This window comes from Gracilinanus agilis, chromosome 2 (assembly GCF_016433145.1).
Source record: "Gracilinanus agilis isolate LMUSP501 chromosome 2, AgileGrace, whole genome shotgun sequence".
In the NCBI taxonomy this organism is placed as follows: domain Eukaryota; kingdom Metazoa; phylum Chordata; class Mammalia; order Didelphimorphia; family Didelphidae; genus Gracilinanus; species Gracilinanus agilis.
Window position 1 is genome coordinate 41,025,744 of NC_058131.1, and position 25,881 is coordinate 41,051,624.

The window sequence follows — 25,881 nt, forward strand, 5'->3', positions numbered from 1 at the left end:
CAATGTACCTTCTCCGCCTTATTACTCTCCATAAATGCCCACCACCACGGTCCAGACAAACTGGCTCTTCTGTCTAGGACACTTTGTGCCTCTCCCTGGCTGGAATGTACCCTCCTCCCTCCCCTTCATTTCTAAAACTCTTTTTTTCAAGGCTCAATTCACATGTCATGCTTCTAAGGGATGCCTTTCCCTCCCTCCAAGACTACATATTTCCCCCCATCTTTCCTAATATTATGTTGTGGACTCTAGTTAGCTGGTGGCTCAGTAGATGGAGTCCTGGGCCTGGAGTCAGGAAGACCTGAGTTCAGATTGTACTTGTTATGTGAACCTGGACAAGTCACTTAATCCCTATCAGTTTCCTCATCTGTAAAATGGGCCATTTTACCTTCTAGCTCCTAGGGTTGTTGGGAGGATCAAATGAGAATATTGCTCTAGCCTCAGCCATTTCCTAGCTGTGTGACCCTGGGCAAGTCCTTTAACCCGTTGCCTAGACCTTACTACTCTTCTTACTTTGGAACTGATCCTTAGAATCAATTCTAAGAAGTTAAAGGTTAAAAGAAAGAAAAGGTATCTATCTGCATTAGCCATTAACAAATGAGTGCTTATTCCTCTCTGGTCTGGTAGGGAGTTTCACTTTTGTTTTGACCTCTTTAGTTTGGTAGTTGTTACAGAAAAGGTGTTGGATAAACGCTCACTGCCTGAAGGGCGGGGCATGGAAAAGTGGGAGAAGGAAGGGGCACACGTTTCAGATAGAAGGTTTGGGCAAATGCAAGCGAGGAATATCAGAGCTTTGGGAAGATAATCAAAATACCGGAAGGTCTCTGGAGATCGTAAAAGGTCAAGGTCAGCTTGCAAAGGCCCTCTAGTGCTGGGCTACGAAGTGGACCGACTTTATTCTACAGGCAAAAGAAGAAGGGAAATGCCTTGTGCAGAAGAGCACTTTTACAAGTATCGATGGTTTCTGAAACTCCCAGGACTTAAGACACTCATACAATTTTAAGACCATAAAGATCCCTGTAATAGTAAATGCTCCTAGGAAATGGCAGTGAGTATGAGCGCTGTTTTGCAGGTAGGGAAGCCAGGGAGTAACTCGCTAAAACTCAGCGTAGTTGGCATTAAGCCCTCAGACCTGGCTCTGGGTTTGGTTAACTCCCACAGGAGTTGGGGAAGAAGCATCGGTAAAGCAGAGATTCTGTCTCTTTGAGCGGTGTAACAAGATCAAAATACCATGTAATTCCTTTTGGAAAAAAATGGGCATCAGCCCAAGATGAACACATGCACTTAAAAATAAGGCTCTCAGGGTGGTCAAGTTTCTTGCCAAGTTTGGGTTGCCGAGAGCCAGTTTTTAGCTGCTCTCCACAAGGGCTCTAAAAACACCAAGTGACTGTGCAGAGAAAAGATGCCAGCTCCTTTGGATGTAACTGGTGAGGGAAGGACGACAGAAAAATTCTCTTCCTGCAGGTGTATTCCCAAAACATTTTGGCAAGTCAATCCCCATAAAAGGAAAACTTTTTAACAACTGAGAGTAACCATTAAGCGGTTTGTAGGCAACAGAAGAGCCAAAAATTAAGGTTTTCCTTTGCAACTTGAGTTCAATGTCCTGAGGGATGCAGGCTCAATGGAGGGTCAAAGGGAAAGAAATCCAAACAGTTAAATAGACAAAGCCAAGTCTTGTTTCCCCTTGGTTAAGGGCCAAGGTTGGCATACACAGCACCCCCATACAGAATACACAATGGGCAGCAATATTTGCAAAGGAACAATTTGGAAGCAGGATAGGGAAGCTCCTAAATATTGTTTTTCTTTTACCCACAGCCTAAGACTCTGCTTTATTTTTCCTGACATCCAAAAGGACCCAAAGCAACTTCACTGTTCTCTCTGATGGTTAGTCTCCAGAGAACTAGCATCTTCACAAACGACAATTTGCAGGGTGAGATGGCCCCAATTATCTCCATTAGCTGTCAGAGGGAGCTAAATAGTTAGTTATGGGTCACTGTGATGGATACCACTTCCCACCCCTTCTTTCTCTTCAAAAATAGCCTTGCAGACGGTGATCCAATCTACATAATTTTATTGTAACAGAGAAACCAAGGCTGCATAAAAGCCTATGTGATTACATTGGAGGGTGATCTTTTCAAGGTTGAAGTTTGAATTCAGCTAGCAACACAGAGAAACTTGCAACCACAGCTCAAAATACTCATCTTCTAGGATTGACTGCCCTATACAGACTCATCATGAGACAGGCTATTTATTGCATACCCTCACTGGCTGGGTGATGGCAGAAAGGAGGACGACTAAAACCTTTACAGTGATGCAATCATATTAAAGTGCGGTCATTTTATTGACTTCTCTTCCTCCACCTTTTGCTGAGAACGCTGAAGAGAGAACATGATCATTTCTTAAATTACATTTTACTTAATTCTCAAAGTATATGCATTCTGTGCACACAGAGAGAGGGGGAGAAACTAGGGCAGATTTGGTTCTTTGGGTCAAAGAGGAGAGGATAGGAAAATCCTAAAGGTCCTAGATGTAAAATGAGAGCCACCTTCTCTTTTCTGCTTTTTTCCTGAAGTCAAGAAGGGAGGGAAAAGGCCTTACTCTCTCTATGCTGCACAAATGCAGCATCCATGATTTTAAAAAACAAACTCTTTGTTTCTATCTAAGGTGCCTCCATCAGTTATGGGAGGACAATAAGAAGCAGAGGAGTTAGAACTGGGCAGTCCTCTGTGGAAGCTTTTAGCACCACAGATTTCTGTTACCTTGGCTTAATGTTATTTGTCTCCTTGATTAAAGCTCTTGACCAACACTGCAAAGCCAGGAGGTCTAAAACTCGGGGAAGGGGAGAGGGAGAGGAATTCTGGTTCAGGGTGGGATTTTTGGTTGAGTGACTGTAAACATAAAATGTGTTGGAAAAGTTGTGGAGGATGGGGTTGGGGAGTTTGGGTTAGACCCATAAAGCTCCAAACACTAGTTTCAGATGCCTTTAGCCTACTCACATGTCTTTTTCTGAGATACTTTCAATGGTTGAGCATTAAGCACTGTGGTTGAAAGAAACTCTCACCACCACTCCTAGCCTCACCATCCCAGTCATCTCTTCGAATTTCAAACAGCAGAGTCTGAAGGTGGGAAGGTCATCTCTGCTCTGTCTCGCCAAGGAGTTATTTGGTTACTTGGTGAATGGCATGGGCAAGGTACCCTACATTGCCTGATGTGACCCCAGCTACAGAAATGCGGCCATCTTTGGTCATATAGATGGAGAATTCCTTGGTCAGCCGTTCCACCTGCAACGAGAGGAGAATCTAGGCATTTCTTTCTGCTTAAGGAAGACTCCTTACTTATGCAAATAAAATCCAAAGTGCTCTTACATCTCTATCTCACACATAATCTCTCTGTAATCTCTAGCATACTATGCTGTTTTAAAAGACAAAGGAAGAAAGACCACATATAATGACCTCAGAGGAGAAAAGGTGAAGCTGCATGCAAATAGGTTAAAATCCCCAAATTTGGCATTAAGTAGAACTTGGTACTTCTCCCCAACAATCAGTGCTTATTTAATATTGGTATTTTAAGGAAAAAGACTCAAGTTTTTCTCCATCTCTCTGGTGCCTCTCTTAAAAATCTCCCCCCTTGACTGAAAAACATCTAAATCTTCATGAAAATCCCACATGTGATTTTGAAAGAGATCTCTTAGTGTGTAATAAGTAGCACAAGCAGCCCTCTCACCTGCTCAGGTTTCAGGCCTGTGAAACAGAACATGCCAATCTGGTCAGTGATATGCTGCCAATTATGGGAGGATCCCTCTTTCTTGAGGTTGGAAACCAACTGGGTCCTCATGCTGATGATCCGATCTGCCATGCCTTTTACCTCCTGCAACCTATAAAAGGGAATCATTGGATTCAGAGGTCAGAGAGATCATGTTCTATTCAGCTCCTTCTCCAGTTATCTTCTGACAGAAGCCACAGGACTCTCATTCTTATTTTATGTTGATTGCCTCACAGCTTTCTGTTTTGTGTGGGAAGAAGGCTACTCTGATTAAGGCAGCTGCAGTCTGACACAGCTAGTGTAAGAACAAGCTGAAACTGTTCAATGAAGCTGGGGAGCCGTTAGTTACTAGTTATGGAAACAGGGCCCTCTTCATTTTAATTTTTTTCTCTGATGAACAGGAGAGAAAGATTGAATCTGTATAGAACAGTTAACATCTTGCACAAGTTCCTTATTTCTTACCTTGTCTTGGGGTCTAGGTCCTTCGAGGAATTTTTTTTTTTAAACCCTTACCTTCCAACTTGGAGTCAATATTGTGTATTGGCTCCAAGACAGAAGAGTGGTAAGGGTTAGGCAATGGGGGTCAAGTGACTTGCCCAGGGTCACACAGCTGGAAAGTGTCTGAGGCCAGATTTGGACCTAGGACCTCCTGTCTCTAGGTCTGGCTCGCAATCCACTGAGCTACCCAGCTGCCCCCACTTCGAGGAATTTTGAATGACATAATAAATACACTTTCAGAAAATATTGCTTAGAGTCAGTCACAAATGTTCTCAAAGAGAGAAGTAAAATAAAGTTCTTTGCTATATTTAGTGTATTGATTTGGGTTTTCATGTTGGAAGTACACAGAAATGGAATGAGAAGTGTTGTTATGATTGTTTCACAGATTTTTATTTCTTCTAAAAAGTTCTGTCATGACTATAGAGACCAAGTAAGGGAGCATGGTATATCAGAAAGGGTATTGCATTTGTAATCAGAGGACCTTGCTTCTATGGGTCTGTTTCCTAATTCTTTCTAAATTCATTCTAAAATGAAGAAGTTAAGACTAAATAACCTCCTGCTCTTAAACTATGGTCTTATGCCTCTTCCCATAAGGTAATTTTCTAACCTTTTCCTGGCAATTTTGAAGGGGGAAGAAAGAGGCTAGCTGGAGGCACAGGCAAGAGGACAGGAAATAGCCCTGGACATTTACCATTGGCTCCTCAGATCAGGACTATTCAGGATCGTGGAGGCAATTCGGGCCCCATTGAGAGGAGGGTTGGAATACATAGGACGAATCAGAATTTTCAATTGGGATTCTACCCTTTTGGCTTCATCAGCATCTTTGCAAACCATGGTGAAGGCTCCCACACGTTCACCTGGAAGACAAGGTAGATTACATATCACCATTTAAAGATCTACCCTGCCAGAGTAGACAATGAATTTGTCCTACAGTTTTTTGTAAGCAGAAGCACTACAAAACAAGCTTTCCTTGTGTGAAAAAAGTCATTTTCTGACCAACATGGGATAAGAGATCTAAGTAGAAAAGAAACCTGGATGATAACCTCCCACCCCCTTTAGGGATTAGGCAATTTCTTGAAGTCACAAAGATGAAAATTACTAGGGCAATTCCAAATATTTCACTGGAGCCAGTTTGAAGAACAAAAGAGGTAGCTGGCAATCTTTACTAGATACTGGGAAATAAGTTTTTTGTTCCAATGTTAAAAGAATACGGGGACAATGACTTGGCTGACAAAATGTCAGTTCATTTCTCTAGATCTCAAGTTATTTCTTTGAGGTAAAATTTAATAATGAAAAAAGGGTTAAATCCAATGAATCCAAGACTTTATTTGCAAACTGCCTTCCATCCCCAATCCTTCTTGGAGCCCAACAGGAAAACCAATCAGGTTAAATGTCCCTACTTACCATACAGGCCCATGTTCTTGGCATATGACTGACAGAGAGAGACATTAATGCCCTGCTCAATGAAGTGGCGAACAGCCCAGGCATCCTTGTTGCCATCTCCACTGGCAAAGCCCTGGTATGCCATGTCAAAAAAGGCAAAGAGTTTCTTTTGCTACAAATGAATTAGGATAAAAGTTTTAATTAGTCACTTTGAAGATGACACAGAGCAATCTTACCTGACATTTCACCAGTTACCTCAAATGGGTACATTTTAAATATTATCTAGAAAATTAGGGTAAACTGAGAGACAATGGTCTAAGCATGATCAAGTTCTTAGTTGGGCTACCAGTAACAAGTAAATCAGGTTAATGGTCTCTCTCAATGACCAAAAGACCCTGAAGTAGGGTTATCAGTCTTAATATAGGTTTGGGGAGTACAGAGTTGGGTGGCAAGGGAGGGAGATAATGCAATTGGTTGCAGGGCAGACAGCATCATGCGTCTTTTAAAAGAAAGTGGGCTAGCACCTACATGAGACTGATACCATTCCTCTCTGATAATTAAGGGATGTTAATTGTTTTAGGAGACCTATCCGCATGTTGCAGACCCACTTAGTGGACCTCAGTTAGCAGACTCCCTAATGTCTAGAAAGGTTTGTTAGGGGCATAAGATCCTCCTACTTGTAAAGGACAGGCTTATGGAGATATAATAGATCAGCCTGAAGGCCTTTAAAGATAAGGTATGGTGGATAAGTTTTTCTTTTGGACAGACTGTAGCACCCCCTCTTTCCCCAACACCTTCTGAAACTCGCAGCACCCCTCCCCCACCAGCTGTGGAACAGAGAACTACAGCAGCACCTGTTCCACATGACAGAACACTGAAACTCTTCGTTCCTTAACCTGATGGGTATAAGATGAATGAGTAGCCTGACCGTACCATGCACAAAATATTCCCCTCCTGAGAAACACACACAACCAATGAGATTAATCCAAGTTGTCTTGTCCCCTGCAACCCCTTTAGAGTACTATATCCTTCCCCACTCAATGAGATTCAGCAGCCATCTTTACTGGCATTGGGTTCCCTCTTTCTGGCTTGAATGTTTTTACTGACTTACCTTTGGTTACTCCCTGCCTGCTGAGATGTTACTAAGGTTTTTGCTGGTGTATTTCCCATGAAATGGAACCGTAGAGGAAGAGACCCCACTCTGCCGGCCCTCTGGAGCCCAAAGAAGGACTATCATCATTCTAATTTCTATCACTACAAGCAAGTTCAATTTTATACAACTTGTGCCCGAATTCTTCTGCTGTGTGTTGTTATCTGTCCTAGATAACTTACCTTCACCAGAGATGCCATTTCTTTCCACTGCTCAGGACGAGGATCAACTCCTGTGGGGTTGTGGGCACAGGCATGCAGGAGGATTACACTCTGCTCTGGGATTTTCTGCGCAGATTAAAAACACCCCTGTCAAGTCTTTAATTTACCTACAGTGAAGGGGCATACTGTATCAGCTACAAAGGCACCTCAAATGTACAGAACAGCAGCACCTGGAAGGCAGGGACTTTGCACTCTTAGGACCTTGAGCCTAGCAGTGTTTACTACATAAAGATCTGCTGAAGGGATTGTGATGGGCCAGAGTGCTTGGTGAAGCCCACGGTCACTACCCATCACTTTTCATGTGCTTCTTCCTCTTCCCAGAAAGCCACACTTACCGAAATGTCCTCCATTGCTCCAGTGAAGTCAAAGCCACATGTTTTGGGGTCATAATAGCGATAGCCATTCAACTGCATGCCAGCATCTCTAAAGATTGGGGTGTGATTTCCCCAGGATGGTTTGGGGAGATAAACATCTCGACTAAATTTGAAGAACCGTTGCTAAAAGATATGGTGAGGAATGGGCAAAAAGGGAAACAAACAAACAAACAAAAGGTTACATTACAGTTATCACTTTATTTGCCTTCTCTGAAAAGGTTACTCTACTAAGACAAAATGTGTAAAACTCTAACCTAAGGAGAAAAGCAGTGTTCTTCATCTGAAAGGGAGTATTATTAGATCCAAGAGTTCTCAACTTACCAGAAAACTGGCTCCCACCCTCAATGCTCCAGTACCAGAAATGGTCTGTACAGTGACATACTAAGAAAAAGAGACAAAAAAACTAGTGAGAGGACCTCTTAGTACAGCATTAATTTAACATGGTTTAAACTGAGCGGAACTGTTAGCACACCATGTGTACCATGTCTCATTTTAGAAGCTGAAATCATGTTCCAAAGTTCTTGGTCAGGCAGTCACTAGGCTAAGCCACATTGCCAGCTCACTTGGCCATGAGATGGGCTGATGGATCAGTATGTCCCAAGCACAAAAGCTTGGCTAATTTCTGAAGGTTCTTAAATTTGTAAAACTTTGAGGCTTAAGGAGGCATATAGGGGCAAAAAACTTCTCTAGCCTGGAAAAGTCTGATTCCCACACAGAAGGAAATAAGGTACTAAAAAGAGTTAGCCTTTCTTTGGAGTGACCAACTAGCTTGGTTCCTTCATTAAGCTGTAAGCCATCCTACCACAAGGGCCTTGAATCCATGTTATATAAATGGCTACTATTAAAAAACACTGAAAAAATGAGATTTTTTTTCTTTTTCAAGAAATACTTAATTCTGTCTTAGTTCTCTAAGACAGAAGGGTAAGAGCTAGACAAATGGGATTAAGTAAATTGCCTAGGGTCACAGAACTAGGAAATATCTGAGGTCATATTTAAACTCAAGTCTTCCTGACTTCAGGTCTGATGCTCAATTCACTGTGCTATTCAGCTGCCCTGAAACAAATTTTCAATTCAATTTTAACAAATTTAATACATTGAATTCCTTGGGACCTCCCCCCCTTCCCAAAAAAAACCTAACAACTAAGAACAGAAATACCAAATCATTAACCTCTATTTGCCTCAGTAAACTTCAGCATACTGGAATTACAAAATCATTCTTTAGATCACAAATTAACTCTAAATGCAAAGACATAGCAATTCTGAAATCCTAGTGAAATCCTAAGGACACAATTCCTTGAAGACAGGAAACTATTCCTCTACCACGAAGCGGAAAACTTGGCACAGACCAAAATGTGCAAACTGGGGCTCAAAATGTGTATATTCAACATAGATAATTAGAGTCAAGGAAGATACTCTGTTTTTTCCTGGGTCTATGAATTCTAACAAATATGACTTTAGGTCAGACGACCTTGCAAACAGGACTTGTCTCCTGCCAGTAATTATTTACTTTGGCCCTGTGCATTGCCTTTGTTTATTCTGCTTAGTTTAAACTGCTGCCAAATCATTGTACTTACCTGGTTGGCCCCTCTTTTATTAGTTGGCTGTACGTGCCAGGCTTCTGTTAAGTAGGGGCTCTCAGGCTGACTAACTGGCTATGCCTAGTAGGCAAGGTTTTACTTAACTTAAAAAATGAAAAAGGAAGGAAAGTGCCTAATAGAACTTTAAGAAATCTCGTCTATTCATTCTTCCACTGGGGAAGGGATAATAAAGGAGGGAGGCAGGCAGATGCCTTCCCTGAGTGACAGTTCAGGCAGCCCTCAAATCCTCTGGAGAAAAAGAGTAGACACAAAAGAGGGTCAGCCTTTTCTTCCTCAACTCCCAGCCTGGCCTGAGGAATAAAGGGTAGGTCTATGTTCCTCAACAGTGTGACAAGTTCCTACCTAGTCCTTTCTTTATTTAGGATTCAGGAGCTGAAAAACGATTTGTCAAGTAGTTTCTACTTAAAAGCAATAGAAATATAGGCTGAAAGCAGACACATGAAACAAAATTTACTGATTGGCAAAATACGGTTTTGTTCTCCAGAATTTAACTGACACTACCCTGAAGCTATGATTGCAGCGACATCTGAAGGAGGGAAAGAAGCCATGACATTCATGGAAAATGAAAACTGAACTTACTCGGCCACTTTTTAGCACCTCATTGTTTTCGCCCAGTGCCAGCTCTGCCGATGCCTTACAAAATTCAGCCAATCCAGCAATGGGCAGGTACTCTTTGTCCATGTTCTTCCCAGCAATTTGAGCCTCTGCCTGCAAAGGAGAAGCATGGAGATGACAAGATATTTCCCTTTGCCCCAGCTCCTACCTGCATCCCCTCCAGCATATAATATGCAACATTCCAAAAGTTGGGTTTGAGCAGGACAATGGATCTATAAGCCTGCAGAAGGTATTGGATGCCCTTCATATCAATAACAAAGAATAGGTGTGGGGAGAGCTCCCAGGTGAGAAAACTCTCTTCACCAATGCAGAGAGGTGCGTCTTCTGCAACTTTAGTCTCAAGAGTGGCCTGGAGGGGCAGCTAGGTGGTTCTGTGTATAGAGAGCCAAGCCTGAAAACAGAAGATCTTGGATTCATATCTGGCCTCAAACACTTCCTAGCTGTGTGACCCTGGACAAGTCACTTAACCCCCATTGCCTAGCTCTTACTGCTCTTCTACCTTGGAATCAATATACAGTCTTGATTCTGAGATAGAAGATAAGGGTTAAAAACAGAACAAAACAAAAACTTGGGTGAAGAGTAGCACAGAGGTCCAATTTTCCAATGTGCCCATGGTACGCAAATGTCATCTCTGCTTAGAGACTATTTAGCTCAATCCCTTCTTTTTTAAAAAATGAGAAACCAAAAGGTCCAGAGACTAAAGGACTTTGTCCAAGGTCACACTAGTGGCAAAGTTAGAACAAGGGCCCAAGACTTTTGAATTCCATTCAATTCTCTATACCAAAGCTGCCCCCTTTTCATTTGTCCCAATCCTGTAGCATATACCATGCTCACCTTACGAACACTTGGAAGAACATAAGGCTTTCCATTATCATCTCGATAGGCCCCAACTCCCAGATTCATCTTCTTGCTGTTTGTGTCTCTCTTAAATGCTTCTGTAACCCCCAAAATAGGATCAGGAGGGCCCATCTCCACATGGGTCCACCAGGAGCTAAAAGGAGAAATACAGGAAATCAATTAAGTTATCCACTCTTCCCAAACTCGAGCTGCAGCCAGATATTAAAAAAGAAAAAAAGAAAAAAAAAAAAAAAAAAAAGGCAAAGATCTCCAAATGAAAAGGCATAAGGGAGTTCTCTTACAGAAAGGGCAAGTGCATGCATGGTTTTTTGGACTCATGACCTTTCTAGAGTCCCGAGTGTCTAATAATACATAAAATGTTTCAAGACATAAACCACTACCCCCCAAAAGTCATTATTCTGCATCTTTATTATGGTAAATGAGAAAGCTTTTTATTCTACTGCATATTCAATACTTTGGTCTTTAATATCTAGTTGTCCTGTTTCCAGGTAACTCTAGATAAAAGAGCCTTATCTCAGTTGGCCCAGCAATTAGACAATCAAATATCCATTAAATACCTACTAGAATGAAATCAAATATCCATTAAATACCTACTAGAAAAGCATAATTCCAAGCATGCCATCTTATGTTCACCACATTGACCAACCTATTTAATTGTTCTTTAGAGAAACTTGTTCTAATTTGTTCTCTCAATGGCTCACTCTTCAAATCACACTACTGATAAGAATGCTTATCACAGTTAATAACAGTGTTAAATGAGACTATATGATGCCAAACTTGTGCTCCTACAATTGGGTACAAATTCTGGGTGTGGCATAAAGAGCAGTGGATTTTTAAACCCAGATGTGTTACATATCTGCTCAAACTCATCCAGGAGAGCAGTTTCCTTCTCTGGATCCCAGTTTTCACAATTGGGAAATGAGGTATTCGCCTAGATCAGAGGGTTGCCCCAAACAGATTAAAGTGTAATTGGGAAATGTTACAATACAACATAATGTTAACTTGTGATCTTCTAAGTCAATATGCCTTGGGAAGGTTCCCTTTCTATTTGAGTTTGACAAGATCGGCCTAAATTAGCTCTAAAATCTTTTCCAACTCTAAATTCCTTACTGTCAGGATAAAGGTACATCTTTGTTATTCTGGGACAGATTTATTTAATTTTTGGATTTTCTAGACCATTCACTTTTCACTCATCACTTTTATTACTTTTTTTTTTTTTAACCCTTAACGTCTGTGTATTGGCTCCTAGGTGGAAGAGTGGTAAGGGTAGGCAGTGGGGGTCAAGTGACTTGCTCAGGGTCACACAGCTGGGAAGTGTCTGAGGCCACATTTGAACCTAGGACCTCCCGTCTCTAGGTCTGACTCTCAATCCACTGAGCTACCCAGCTGCCCCCTACTACTTGGGTTTTGGACAATTTTACTACTCATACCTCTATCAGAAAGCAGTTCAAGAAAATATGCCAAATGATAGAAAATTCTGAACAAACTATGGTAAATAAATGTGATGGAATAGTAGCTGTACTGCAAGAAATGACCAGGAAGAATGCAGTGGAACATAAGATGGCTTATATGTAATGTAGCAAGCATAGTTAAGTGAACAAGACCAATATCAAGTCAAAAAGGGATAACAAAATTCAGGTAAAAACCAGCAGTTCACAATAGTACCATACCATTAAAATTTAAGGGAATATCCATTTTTTTGGGGGATGGGGGGAGGTGTTTGTTCAATAGTAATTTGCAAAAGTATAAACACTGTTATCAGTCATAGTCACACTATTTGAAGATTTCAGCAAAAAGTACTTTTCACATGGAGAGGTCTAGAAAGTAGCTTTTTAAATTTTAATACAGCAGCATTCAATCTAAAAAGAAAATGGAGGAAATATGCAAATTTCATTTTGGTTTTATTAGGAATGTTGGTAAAGGAAAATGAGGAAGAAACTCAAATTTCCCAAGAAAAGGGGTCATGTTTTATGCTTCTCTATTATTTGCAGCACACCGTAGGCATTTAATATTTTATGAAGCCCCTCCCCCAACTATCAACAAGTTGTTGATAATAATACTTAAACATTCTAGATGCTAGTAGTCTCTGGTATTTAAGAATATAAGTTGTATTCTACACCTGATTTTGTCATTTTTCAATGAAATATCCTATCATCAGAACCAATTTTTTTGAAGAAATGTCCTGGCTTTCTTCATATTTCATTTAGAGCCTTTCCTACCAATACCCCCTTAAGGCTGGTGCCTTCCTTCTGCTGATTACCTGTTTATACATCTTTTTTTACATGTTGTCCTACTCATTAGTTTGTGAGCTCCTAGAGAACAGGGATTATTTTTTTTTTGGTCTTTCTTTGTATCTCTTGCCTTTGAAGTGCATGCCACACAGCAGGTGTGTAATAAGTGCTTGTTGACTTGATAATAACATATATGAAACCATGGATATAAATGAACACCTGCTGACCTCATATATGAGTTGCTCTCTCTTCCTGCTCCATATCCTCCCCCATAAAAGTAAAAGCAGAAGAACTGACTTCCAGACCACAGCCAAGAACAGACCTCTGGAGATTTTGCTGACCATGCCTGGGTAACTGAAACTCCAGAAACTGCAGAGAAGAGGGGACTACTGTACTCAAAAGTGATGTTTTCCATCTTCTAATTGTTATTAGTAAATGACCATTTCAGATCCTTTCCTTCATGTTATTTCTAAAACTACCCTGTTCCTTTGTGCTTCCTTCTATTCTATGCACCTAAAATATTACAATGATTTTTTTTTTCTGGGCATCACTATTGTTAACTCATCCACCCCTTGACGTCCTCTTCTCCATTAAGTGAGAGTAAGAAATAGCCCAACCCCTCCCCCCCCACCCCCAGCAAAAATGAATGTAGTAGTTGAGCTAATTGAAGGCACCCAGTGACCATGTTCAAAGATGCAGGTATCTGAACCTTGTCCATTACCACTGTGAGATGGGGCCTCATGAAACCCAACTGGTCATTGCTCTGAGATTCCTTAAGTCTTCTAGAGTTGCTTTCTTTAGAGCTTGGGTAAACCGCTCTAGTTCTGCTCCTTTCACTCTGCATCTGTTCTTACCATCCATGATTTCTTTGCTATTATCTTTCACCATTTCTTAGAGTATAACAATATTTCAATGACATTCACATATAATTTGTTTGGCCACTTCCCAACAGTCTAAGAGGGGATCCAAAGCAACTCTCTATAGAATCTAAATCCTAGCCCTCGGCCCATTACCTCCCTCTTAACCAACACCTCCCCCTGCCCACCATCCCATCTTGTTTCTTGGTAGAATGTGATGTATTTTTCTTTTTCTTTCTTAAAAAACAAACAATAGTCCCCCCCCCCCTTGCCCCCAACAACCCTTACCAGAAGTCTTAGTATCAATTCTAAGACAGAAAGGCAGTAAGGGCTAGGCACCTGGGGTTAAATGACTTGTTCAGGGTCAAACAGGTAAGAAGTCTCTGAGGCCAGATTTGAACCTAGGACACTGCAATGCTAGGACTGGTACTCTATCCACTGTGCTACCTAGCTGCCCTGAATTTGATGTATTTCTACATCAAACTGGGTGTCTGTATGCTCATATGATCCCCACACTCCCTGCAATCCTTCCCTCAAGATTGTATATTCTTCTGAAGAAAATCAATGTTGGATTATGTTATTAGCAATATATCTATAAATCCATTCATTCCCTCAAGCTCCAGTCTTTGAAGATCAGATAAGGTAATCATTCCCAAGTCCCTAAGAAGGAACTGTTTTTCCAAAACCAAAATGTCATTTCTTAAGTACCAGAGAGGGATGGGTCAGCCTACCTATAGCGAAGCTGCAGATGAATGGGGAAGGAGTTATGATTGAAGTCTACCTCCTCATTAAATTATCCACCAATTTGGACTGCTAGGGGAGATTGAAATGAGGCATAGTTAATTAGGCTAATCAGAAGGAAGACATATCTTTGTCCATATAAAAAACTGAGACCTCACTAACGGTCTTTCTGCTCAGATTTGCAAGACTGACACATCCTAGATTGTGAACTCCTATGAATGAATGCAGCTATACTCAAGAGAAATGGGCTCAGGGCTCATCTTAATGATTGGTTAAGATTCTGGGCACATACTTCTATACTTCTCCTGACTGGTGTGCTTATACTCAAGCCTTCCTTCTTTTTGTTCTTTGTGCACCCATGCATTTCTTCAACTCTTCTTCCTTTCCCTCTTGTTAAAACCTGAGAACAAAACCCAATTCACCTCCTGGACCTGTGATTTGATTCCCTAAATGTACTAGGAAAGAGAAGGGCATTTTATTTCTTCTCCCCTTACATAACTATATAGATCCTTTAACTGTTTAAACAATGACCTATGTTTCTCTGGACTCTTATGTATTAAAAAATGTTTCAAAGAAAATCTGTCTTGTTTTTTGTCCAACACCACCCTCTCCATTAAGAAAAACAAAGCCTTTATTATACTGGTAGTTAAACAAAACAAATTCCAACATTGGTCAAGTCCAAAAACATGTCTCAATATGCACTCTGAGCCCATTGCCACTGCCATGAGGTGAGCAGCAATTTCATCATGAAGGCCTCATAAATCTAATTTTGAAATTCATACTCAGCTTTGTTTTTGCCATCAGGATTTCTTAAGAACTTCTCTAATCATTATAATGACTCCCTCTCCCCCAAGTTATACTTGAGCTTTGTTGACTGTTATTTTTGATTATTTTCCTTTTGGAAGTATATTCCAAGCTTCCTATCAGTGAGCTACCATTTATTAAGTTTCTATTATATGCCAGGCACTGGATTAGATGCTGGGGTGGGAGGGGGAGGTAAGAAAGAAAGGCCACTCTCAAGGACCTCGAAGCCTAACAGAAGAGACAACTTTATGTATAAACAAGATCTATACAAGATAATTTGGAAGTTGTCTCACAGAGAAGGCACTAGCATTAGGGAGGAACAGGAAAACTTCTTGTAGAAGATGTGACTTTAGCTGAGACTTGAAGGGAGCCAGGAAGGGGAAATGGGGTAGTAGTGGTGGTGTGAGCATTCTAGGCACAGGTACAGGCTTGGAAAATGCTGTATCTTGTGAAAATAGCAAAGCAATTGGGGCAACTGGATAGTTTTGTGCATGTGTGTGTGCTCAAGTGTCTAAGAAGACTGGAAAGGTTGGAAGAGGTCAGGACAAAGGCCTTTATAAGCCAAACTTTCATTTGATCCTGGAGGTAACAGGGATCCATGTGAGTTTATTTCATGGGGGTTGGGGGCAGGGTTTATATGGTTAGATTCCACTTAGAAAGAGCAATTTGACCAAAGCTGATGGAAGTAGGGAGGGCATTTTGGCACGGAGAACATCAGGATACTTCAATAGTCTATGCTTGAGGTGATAAGTTCCTACACTGGGGTGGTAGCACTCCAGAGAAAAGTGAGCATACAAGAATGGTGTTAGGAAGAAAGAAGTGACAGGAGCTGATAACCAGTTGGAGAGAAAGTGAGAAGTTGAAGATGGTAACTAGGCTGTGAGACTGGGAAAATGGCAGTATCCCTGCCAGTAATGGGGAAGGTTAGGAAGAAGGGAGGGTTTGGGGGAGAAAGTTAATAAGTTCGGTTTTGGACATGATGAGCTTAAGAGGTTTATGGGCCACCTAGATTGCAGTGTCTAACAGGCAGTTAGAGATGCAAGATTGGAGATCAGAAGAAAAGTTAGGGCTTGACAGGTACATCTGAGTCATCTAGATAAAGAGATAACTAAAAACATGGGAACTGTTGAGCTCACCAAGTAAAATAGTATAGAGAAAGAAGATAAGAAGGCCCAGGATAGAGCCTTGAGATACTGCCAAACTTAGTGGGGTACCTGGATGAATATCCAGCAAAGAAGACAGAAGGAGAACAGTGACATGAAAACACAGAGGAGGGACAACTTGTTTTCTAGGTCAGTTAAAAACAAATGTACAAAACTAAACATCTAGTTGGCATTTTCTTCTATTTTTTCCATCTTTTTTATTTTTGTTCTAATATTTAATATTACTGTTTCACAGTCTTTTAATTTGTTTCATCTGTTTTCATTTTCAGGAGGGTCTATTTGTTGGACAGGGTTACCCGGCCTGCTGCTGTTTTTTAAGGTGGAGTAGTTGGTCCTGTGCCATGGGTTCTTATGACATCAATCTCCCAGGGTGACATCCTTTGCCCCTCTAGGCTCAGAGCACCCTATCTTCAGAGATTTTAGGAGAGACTGTTAAGAGAACTCAGATGCCTGGGCCTGATCTGTCTAAATAATGTGGCACCACGATGGCTGGCACTAGCTGGTTGCTGTTTGGACCTTCCAATTAATGCCCTGAGACATTCTCAGGGAGCCCTCTGGATGTAGTATCCCTGAAAGTCCGGTCAATTTGAGAGGGACTGATAGACACCCTTTCCTATTGCACTTGGATTTCTATCTAATTTTTTCATGTAGTTCTGGGAAGGAAGTAGCTTCTCAATGGATTTCTTCATCATTATTTGCCCTGGTGAGAATTTGAGGGTTTTGCTACAGTCCATGTGGGGAACTGGACTGTAGTTTAACTTGTTTAACTTTTGTTTAAACTTGTTTAACTCATGGCAGTCATCTTGGCAGGATATGCTGAGATGTCATTTTAAGGGTCAATAAAAATCAAGTCAATAGAAATTTCAGGAGTTGAACAAATGAAAACTATGGTTTTCATAAAGCTGTTTTAGTTTCATGTGTCTTAATGGACATTTGAGGGGACTGTACCTTTTTTGTGTAAATGAAACTCAAGAGTATAAAATAGTAAAATTGATAGAGAGGGAATGCCTTAAAAGTCATAGGGAAAATAAATCCCTATAATATCTAGTAAAAGGTCTCTGAACTTATGAGTATCTACATCATGTGCTACTGTAGTTAGCAGGTTTCCAAAAATGAATACATATTAAGTACTAAGAAACAGCAAGAACAGGTATTTAAAATGAGTTTAGAGAATATTTTCATACCCCCACCCCATCAGTTTTCAGATAGACTTAAATGATGAGACTAAAACAAATCACATAGGTACTTGTTCCCATCCTATTTGTTTTTGTTTTCACCTATTTGAGGAAGGACATTAGTTTAATATCAAGGAAAAACTAAATTAGATTAAGAAAAAAAAACCTCATTTATGATAAGATTTTACTTTGAAAAAGGGGAGTGAGTTTTTCTACCACACCCAAGAATCATAGCTATCTGGTACTGAAAATTTAAATGGCTCAATGTATGGGTTTTGGATTTGGAAAAAAGACCCAGTCAACTTGATATGGACACTTATTAGCCGTGGGCAAGGGCAAGTCACTCAACCCTTCTGGATCTGTTTCTTCATTTGTAAAATGGGGAATCACTGTAATACTTGCCTCACAGGGTTACTGGGGAGATTCAAACGAGATAATACATGTAATTGCTCTACACAACTATTAGGCACTATATAAATGACAATATAAAGTACCTGTTTTTAATTATTTGGCTCTGTTCCTGGTATAGAAAGATGATACTATTCTCCTGAAATAACTCAAGATACATTTCTCCATGAATTAAAGAAAGCTTTTAAAGGAGGAAAAACTTTGTAGCTTAAAAGAGGAAACAATTCTAAGCATTCTGTTTTTGGGGCAATCTAAATCTAGGAAAGAGTAGGTAGGAGGCCTTCATGGTTGACGAAACCATCTGTGTTACTGGCCTCAGTTTTCTTGATTATCCCTCTTTCACTGAAAGGGGAAAATTCCACATATAATCAAGTTATTTTAGGTTTTTTTAATAAAGTAAAATGCTCTTTAAATGAAGATGCAGGGTACTACTTAAAGACTTCATTCATGTCCTTTACTATTCTGTGAAAATATAAACTTAGGTCATGTGTTTTAGATAAATAAACTGTGTAACATGGAACGATCATCTCCAAAAAGCAATTAAGTAAAAGGGTTTGTTTTGTTTTCTATAATTTTCTTCAATCTCAGGTTTAATGAACCAAATATTGAAGTTTCTAGAAGTTACAGGTACTTAGCAAAAATTTAATTGTTAATTTATCAAGTCAGAATTGTATGTCAAAACTTTGTGGAAGTGTGTGGCTCAAGAGAAAAAAGAGCCAGGCCTGGAGATAGGAGGTCCTGGATTCAAATTTGACCTCAGACACTTCCTAGTTGTGTGGTCTGGCCAAGTCACTTAATCCCCAATACCTAGCACTTAACTGCTCTTTTGCCTTGGAACCAATATATAGTATCAATTCAAAGACAGAAGATAGGGGTAAAAAAAAAAAGGTATGTGGAAAGGTGCTCATAAAGATACAAAGATACTCAATGATACTTTCCTATCAGATCATCCGGAATGGTAATATCACAACCAAGAACCAAAAAGGTAAACCAAAAGGGACCTCAGTAGACACACTAGATTTCAGAGGTGGAAGTATACTAGGCAGTGACAATAAGGAGAAGAGAGGACTGACAGCTAAGAAGGAAAAATCAATTGCCAAGATAAGTCAAAAAGTACAATAATCTGGGACTATTCAAGAAAGGGGCAAACAACCCTTACTGACCTTAGTGAGTCTCTAATGATATCACTGCATTATGTATAGTACATTAAAACTCTGGTTTCCTGAGCACTATTCAATTAAAGTGAAGTTTAATGTTTCTGTTGCCTCTTAGAATAACTAACATGCATAATGATAACCCCGAGGCACTAAAGATTAAATTATATACTTTAAATGAAATAAGCTATGAAATATATAATCTATTTTTAGAAAGTTTCCTATCCAAAATGGTCAAAATAAAAGTTTTACTGTTTCAAAGCAGTTAACATTCAAATAATTGGAGTGCTTGGCTACCTAGAGTTATCAAAGTGATTTAGTGTATAACATTCAGGACTTTGAGTTGGGAAGATCTGAGTTCAAATTTGACCTCAAATACTTATTTTGTAACCCTGGGCAAGTCACGTAATCTCTGTGCGCCTCAGTTTTCTCAACAGAAAAAATGGGGATAAAAATATTACCACCGCTCCAGGGTTGTTAGATCAAGTAAGATATTATTAGGCATCTAGCACATAGTTGGTCAGCACTTCATGTTTCCTTTCCTTTCTTGTCCCAAAGTCTCACAGTGTTTGAGCAGAAGGCTTAGAGAACATTAAATAAACAAAGAATTGCAGAGACCAATTCTATCCTAGACTGTGAATGTTGAATGTGAACTAGTAGCACTTTGAGGACTTGCATTTGGATTTCAGAGTAGCTCAACCAAAGGGAAGTGTTACATTCAAATACCCTGCTGATTTACCCTCTAGTTGTCAAACTGCCTACAGCTAGAGCTACTGTCTCTAGCTTATGTTAATGATTTTAGACTGGCAGGGGACAATTGAGAAATTTTTAGTGAATGGCTTCCTATCTAATCTAATTTCACTTACTATGAAATCATATCTTAGAATGTTTACTGACTTAGCATTCACTAATGTTTAAACCAGTACTAAAACAAGAGTATCTTAAACATAGGAAGCATTCCCTAGATATTTGTGGAATGACATATCTTTCTATATTACTTTGTACCAATGAAATTCTCCTTTAACACAAGTCCAGATTTACTTGTCAAAGTAGAGTTCAGTTTTAGTGCACAGGTACTAAAGAGGGTTAATTTATTGTTTAAAAAAATAAAAACGGAAAAAAGTTAAATTTTTTATACTGAAATTTGAATATGAAAATAAACCTACCTTATTTTTATGTCATGAAATTATGTCTTTGTACTCTTCCCCTACAACATATTTAGACCCCCTTCCAATTATTTTACCTTTTGCAGAAAACTGCTTCTATAAAAGCCCTAGTCTCAATATCCACAGACTCACTCTACGAATGTCAAAGTTCCTAATTTTTTTTCTAAGCACCAAGTACAGTTTTTATTTCTCTTCAATGGATTTTATGGAATCCATTAGAAAGAGCTGAAAATGAGAAAGACACATGGATAGGCAAAATATTTAGCTCTTCTGGGTGCATTTCCTCATTTGCCATATTAGAATGTGAAGGTTCCACCAGGATTCTGTTCTATCACACTCATTCTAACAGAATAGAAAGATGTATTTGTTAGATTTAAGGAAATTACATCTAGCCAAAAGTAACAATTAAAAAATACAAATAATTTGGCCATTGGATGGGAATGCATTCATTATCTGTGCATCATAAAAGCAATTTATATTTGAAAGTTTGATGAAAAAGACCTTACCATTCTCAAATCCTTTGTCAACTTTGTTTTTCCTATTTTGTAAGAACAAGCTAAAAGAAACTTCAGTGTCTCGCAGAGAATGTTCAGTTTTTCCTGGCTATCAGTAATTCCTGCTTTTGCTCACATAGCTAGTATCAAAAGAAATTACTTAGGCAGTTTATTACTGTGGCATCCAAGTTTTTCCTCTTATAACACACCTCATATTTTTCCTTTTACAATCATCTCATTCCTTGCCCAAACTTGCTTAGAAAAACAGCATTTTGCCAGTCCCTGAAATATAAGGTTCAGGAACACTTCCTTTTTATTATGTGTTGCAGACATTGCATTTTTACAAATTGAGGTTTGTGGCAATCCTATGTTGAGCGAGCCTTTTGGCACCATTTTTTCAAACATGCGTGCTCACCTTGTGTCTTTGTGTCACATTTTGGTAATTCTTACAACATTTCAAACTTTTTCATTATTATTTTTTACGGTGATCTGTGATCAATAATTTTTGATGTTAGCATTGTAATTGTTTTGGGGCACCATGAACCAAGCTTGCCCATGTATGACAATGAACTCAATCATAAATGATATGTGTTCTGACTGCTCCATTGACCAGCTATTTTCCATCTCTTTCCCAGAAGGCCAACAGAAGACACAGAAAAAGTTTAGAAATTCAGAAGCGTATAATTAACCTCAAACTAACAATAAGGTACTGTAAGCACCCCATAGAAGGAAAAAATTGAGACCTTCTCTGGTATCAAGGAAGGGCCAAAAAATTTTACTTAGATTTTCCAGATTGGGGTGGGGGTGGGGGGTGTTTGAGGTGGGGACTGTCATGTCCCTAATCCTCAGCTATGGAAGGGATAGCTGTAGTTAACCCACAATGGTTTCTAAGTGTCAAGTGAAAGGAAAAGTCAATTAATGCAGTAAATTTCATGGTTGTCTTCTTGTAAGGAATTGCCACAACACCCTGACCAGTCAGCAGCCATCAACCGGAAGGCTAGACTCTCCACCAGCAAAAAGATATTTGCATTTTTTTTGCAGTGGTCTGGAACCCAAACATCTCCCAGATATGCATGTACCCACATTTAAAAAACACACATAAAAATAACAACAAAATAAAACAAAAACCTCTTACTTCTGTGTTATTATCAACTGTAAGACAGAAGATTGGGCAAGGGCTAGGCAACTAGGGTTAAGTGACTTGCCCAGGGTCATACAGCAGGGAAGTATCTGAGGCCACATTTGAAACAACATGCTTTGAACAGATCAAGAGAAACAAAAAAAACATAGAAAGGAAATCTGTGTGTGTGGGGAACCTTTCAAGAACTTTACAGTTGGAATGGATCAAATATATTTTTTAAAGACCCTTACCTTTCATCTTAGAACCAATATATATTGGTTCCAAGGCAGAAGAGTGATAAGGGCTGGGTAATGGGGGCAAAGTGACTTTTACAGGGTCACACAGCTGGGAAATATCTGAGGCCACATATGAAGCATGACCTCCCATCTTAAATAGTGTTCTTGACCTGGGTCTGTTACTTGTTTCTATAAAAACATATTTTGATTTTTTTGTTTCCTTCATAAACCTTTGTAATTTAACTTATGTATTTTTGTTTTTTAAAACCATACATATTTGAAAAATATTATTGAGGCTTTGCCCCACAAAAGGTCTGCGATGCAAAAAAAGATTGACGACCTGTCCAGAAGGCTGGATATCGCTGTCCTGAGGGTCCAAGGCTTAGTTAACCCCATCCACCGGGAAAAGAAAAGCTAATCCATCGATTTAAGCAGCAGTGGTCAAAGACCCTGGATATTCTTAAGAAATGAAGCCCTGCTTTCTGTGGGGCAGCATATTAGAAACGAAAACGTGTCGGGGCTCCTGGACCCCTCTGAAAAGCAGCACAAGGCCAGCATTCCCGGGCTGGAGATCTAGAGGAAGGAGTACCCTTCGTACGCAAGGCTCCCACAACCCGCTAAGCTATAAAGCTTCTCCCTTGGGAGGATTAAGTGGCACTCCGGGAAGCGAGGAGGGTTAAATTCAATACAAGGATGCCGGCCTCCGCCGAGGGCACCTTCAAGGGCACGCGCACCTCCACGCCGGGAGTCCCGCCCCCTTGGGTCGCTGGAGCCAATCGGAGAGCCGCGGGCGTGCCCCTTCGCGCCCCGGCGGCCAGGCCCGAAGTCCTCATGGCCTCCGGGAACCGCGGAAGGACAAAATTGTTCATCCATGGGGGATCCTACGCGCCCTTCGAGGCTGGGGGCTCCTTACCTGGCTCTGGCGGCAGCGGCGGCGCCGAGGCCTGGGTGGAAGGTGGCGGCTCCGGAGAGCAGGCGGCAGGACTGCAGCAGCGCCATGGCGGGCGAAGAGACGGAGAAGTGAACGGATACGAACCGACGCGAGTGCACAGAGCCTCCTCTGCCGGTCAGCTGAAGGTAAAGATAAAGCCCGCCCCCGGAGCGTCGCGAAAAGCTCCGCCCCGGAAGCGCCGCTCTGGCGGCCCAGCGCCCCCTGCTCTTCGGGAGGAACATATGCAAGCCGGCGTGCAGGGACCAATAAATTCTGCGCATGCTCCAGCGCCCCCTGCAGGCCTCCTGCAGGCGCTGCTCGCCTCTTGTTGGCCGGGATAGGTCCATGATTCCAGGATATTCCCTTTTGCTGTGCGAACTACACGATCACGGTCTGACCGTGTCTTCAGTCCTGCACTGCCCTCCCATTGCCATCATGCATGGCCATCGTGCATGGCCAGCGTGGGCCAACCAAAGTGCTACGGGCCTTCTTCCGTTTCTAGGTGCTCCTAGTTGCCAGGGAAACACCTGGACCAGCCATCAGTTATCTCCCGGTCTTGCATGTGACCAGCCCATCTTCACTTTGCAATCCTACCTGTCACTGATGACAGTTGTATTTCCGTGTATCCACTTTAGAAGCGACGCTTTTGTTTTGTGTCTGGATAGCAGGTAAATAGGAAACCCATTGATTGCATTTTAAAAATCTGTATCGTTGCCTTTGGTTTTTATATCATAGTTCACTGACAGAACATTTTTCTCTGCCGGCTGCTATTTTCGTCATAAAGCCACTAGGAGAGGCCATTGTAACATGAGTTAAATCTTCATTCTTGGGTTCTTTTGGGCCAATGGCTAGGTTTTCATGTGATCCAAACCACAGCAAAGGAAGGAGGTGACTCCCTGTTTCTGCATCCATCTAAAAGTAGGGGATTGTGAATCCCTCTTTTGTGTTACTTTTAGACAGGGAAAGTCCCTGGCAAAAGGTCCTAAGGTTATTCTTGCCTAAAACATTTGATGAAATAGCAAATATTTCAAAGCAAAGAACTTGGTTTTTTTCCTACCTAACCCAAATCACTCTTACCTTTTCATTTTTTATTTGTTCTATCACTATTCTTTTTCTTCTTATTCCCTCAGCCTCTTTCTCCTCTCCTTACCAGGCTTAATTTTTTTTTGGTTGCTGAGTTGGGCAGTAGAGAAAGTAATGGGCTTAGAATCAGGAACTCATTTTCATGAGTTCAAATACAGCCTCAGATATTTACCAGCTGTATGACCCTGGGCAAATCTCTTATCCCCGTTTGCTTCAGTTTCTTCATCTGTAAAATGAGCTAGAGAAGGAAATGGCAAACCACTCTAGTATTTCTGCCAAGAAAACTCCCCCAAAATGGGGTTACAGAGAATCAGATATGACTGAACAACAACTGTTTGTTGATGGTGTTTTTGACATTGTCAACTTGGAAAAACACAGAACCACTAATTTGTCATAAAAATAAAATCTTTAATCACGATCAGAGACAAGTCCTTAATAACCAGCTGCCACACAGAGCCAAGTGCTAAATACCACACAGAGCCAGAGCCCTGGGACTCTGGAGACAGTGTCCCTGGGAAAATTCACTGCCAAAGATGATTTTCCAAAGAATAATAGAACATATGGGTTTTATATACCTTTTGAGGAACTAAGGACAGGGACATATGCTTATTGGAAAGGCTTCTAGCTTATCTCCTTTACAGATAAGTGGTTGTTGATGGTTTTAGATAGATGCTATTTATTCCACTGTCATCTTAATATATCCTAATAATACTCAAAGGCTGTTCAGAGTAGGGCTGACTCCCAGAGAGAAATAAGAAATTCCCTAGAGGATTCTGAACTGGGGGGATTTTATTCTTGGGTTGGGAGGAGAACTGGCTTGCAGCTGTTAGATTCAGCCTAGTTTAACAAAGATCTATTAGGCATTGCTATATGCAACTGACACATAGGCTTTGCTCTGGGGACATTATGTCACCTTGTGTATCCCAACCAGGCACGTAATTTCTGTAGATAAATTGCCAATTTCTTCATTGTTTCCCCACCTTGAAAGGAAACAGTAGATGCAGGAAAGAGTTGAGAAGTTTGCCTGGGCCTATTGCCCCCTTTACTTCAACTGAATTTAACAAATTCTTTTCAAAGAACAACTATGCTATTGTGTAAGGATTTATAATGAAATCTTTTAGTGCCTGAACTCTCTCGACTCAGGGTGGAAAGAGCACTGGCCAGAAAGAGAGGAGACTGGGTTGTAGTCTTGCAAAATAACTGTGGGAAGATCACTTCTTCACGAAACTCTCATTTTCCTCATCTATAAACTACTACAGCAATTGGATTAGATGATCTCTAACATTCTATGAGTCTTTGATTCTGAAAATATATCTAATATTAATTAATGTTAATATTGGTCACAATTAATATTAACATTAATCCAATAATCTCTTGATTCTATAGCAAGCTCCAAACTCCTAATTCAAAAAGTGCAGAAAAGGTTTCCAGATAACCAGAGTTGATGGAATTTGTTGTAGGATTTTCCCCGAGTCTCTTGTTTGGAGTTGCAAAGAATGAATACACCTGTTCACCCACTCCTAATGATTTGGTGAGTCCCAATGTAGGCAGCTCTTCATCTGGCATTCCGGAGAGAGGAAGAAAAGGACAAAAACTCAAATCACCCCATGTTCCTTGTAAGCTTCGTCCCAAACAGCTTTTCTCTAGCCTCCTCATATTTGAAAGAACCTTAAGAAACCACTAACGATGTTCCTCTCAGTTGTCTGCAGGACTGCTGTCATCTTTCCCTTCAGCCAGCTGAACAAAGATTCCTGCTCTCAGAAAAGGCTAAAAGCAATCATTAAAAGAAAAATCATGTTTTTGCTAGAGCCCAAGTTCCCCAGGCTCCTCTGATATGACAGGATGACAGCAAAGGGATTTCA

At 40.6% G+C, this 25,881-nt stretch overlaps 1 protein-coding gene across 1 annotated transcript; it reads right to left on the minus strand.

Annotated features, from left to right (window-relative positions):
* Positions 1–2,051: 2,051 nt before the first annotated feature.
* On the minus strand, positions 2,052–23,065 carry GOT2 (glutamic-oxaloacetic transaminase 2). The gene is made up of 10 exons (XM_044663096.1): positions 22,919–23,065; positions 10,433–10,589; positions 9,563–9,691; positions 7,707–7,766; positions 7,347–7,508; positions 6,973–7,077; positions 5,662–5,812; positions 4,949–5,114; positions 3,721–3,871; positions 2,052–3,278 (listed from the first exon to the last, which is right to left on the minus strand). Exons 1-10 carry the CDS (start codon positions 23,002–23,004, stop codon positions 3,156–3,158), a joined length of 1,290 nt encoding a protein of 429 aa, XP_044519031.1. The 5' UTR covers positions 23,005–23,065; the 3' UTR covers positions 2,052–3,155.
* Between the last annotated feature and the right edge of the window lie 2,816 nt (positions 23,066–25,881).

Excerpts from the sequence above, each read along its gene's own strand:
- GOT2 (XM_044663096.1), bottom strand. The coding sequence starts at position 23,004 with ATGGCGCTGCTGCAGTCCTGCCGCCTGCTCTCCGGAGCCGCCACCTTC. Across the intron at positions 7,078-7,346 it reads GAGCAATGGAGGACATTTCG|AAAATCCCAGAGCAGAGTGT; the intron begins GTAAGTGTGGCT and ends TAATCTGCGCAG. Across the intron at positions 5,813-6,972 it reads AAATGGCATCTCTGGTGAAG|CAAAAGAAACTCTTTGCCTT; the intron begins GTAAGTTATCTA and ends ATTCATTTGTAG.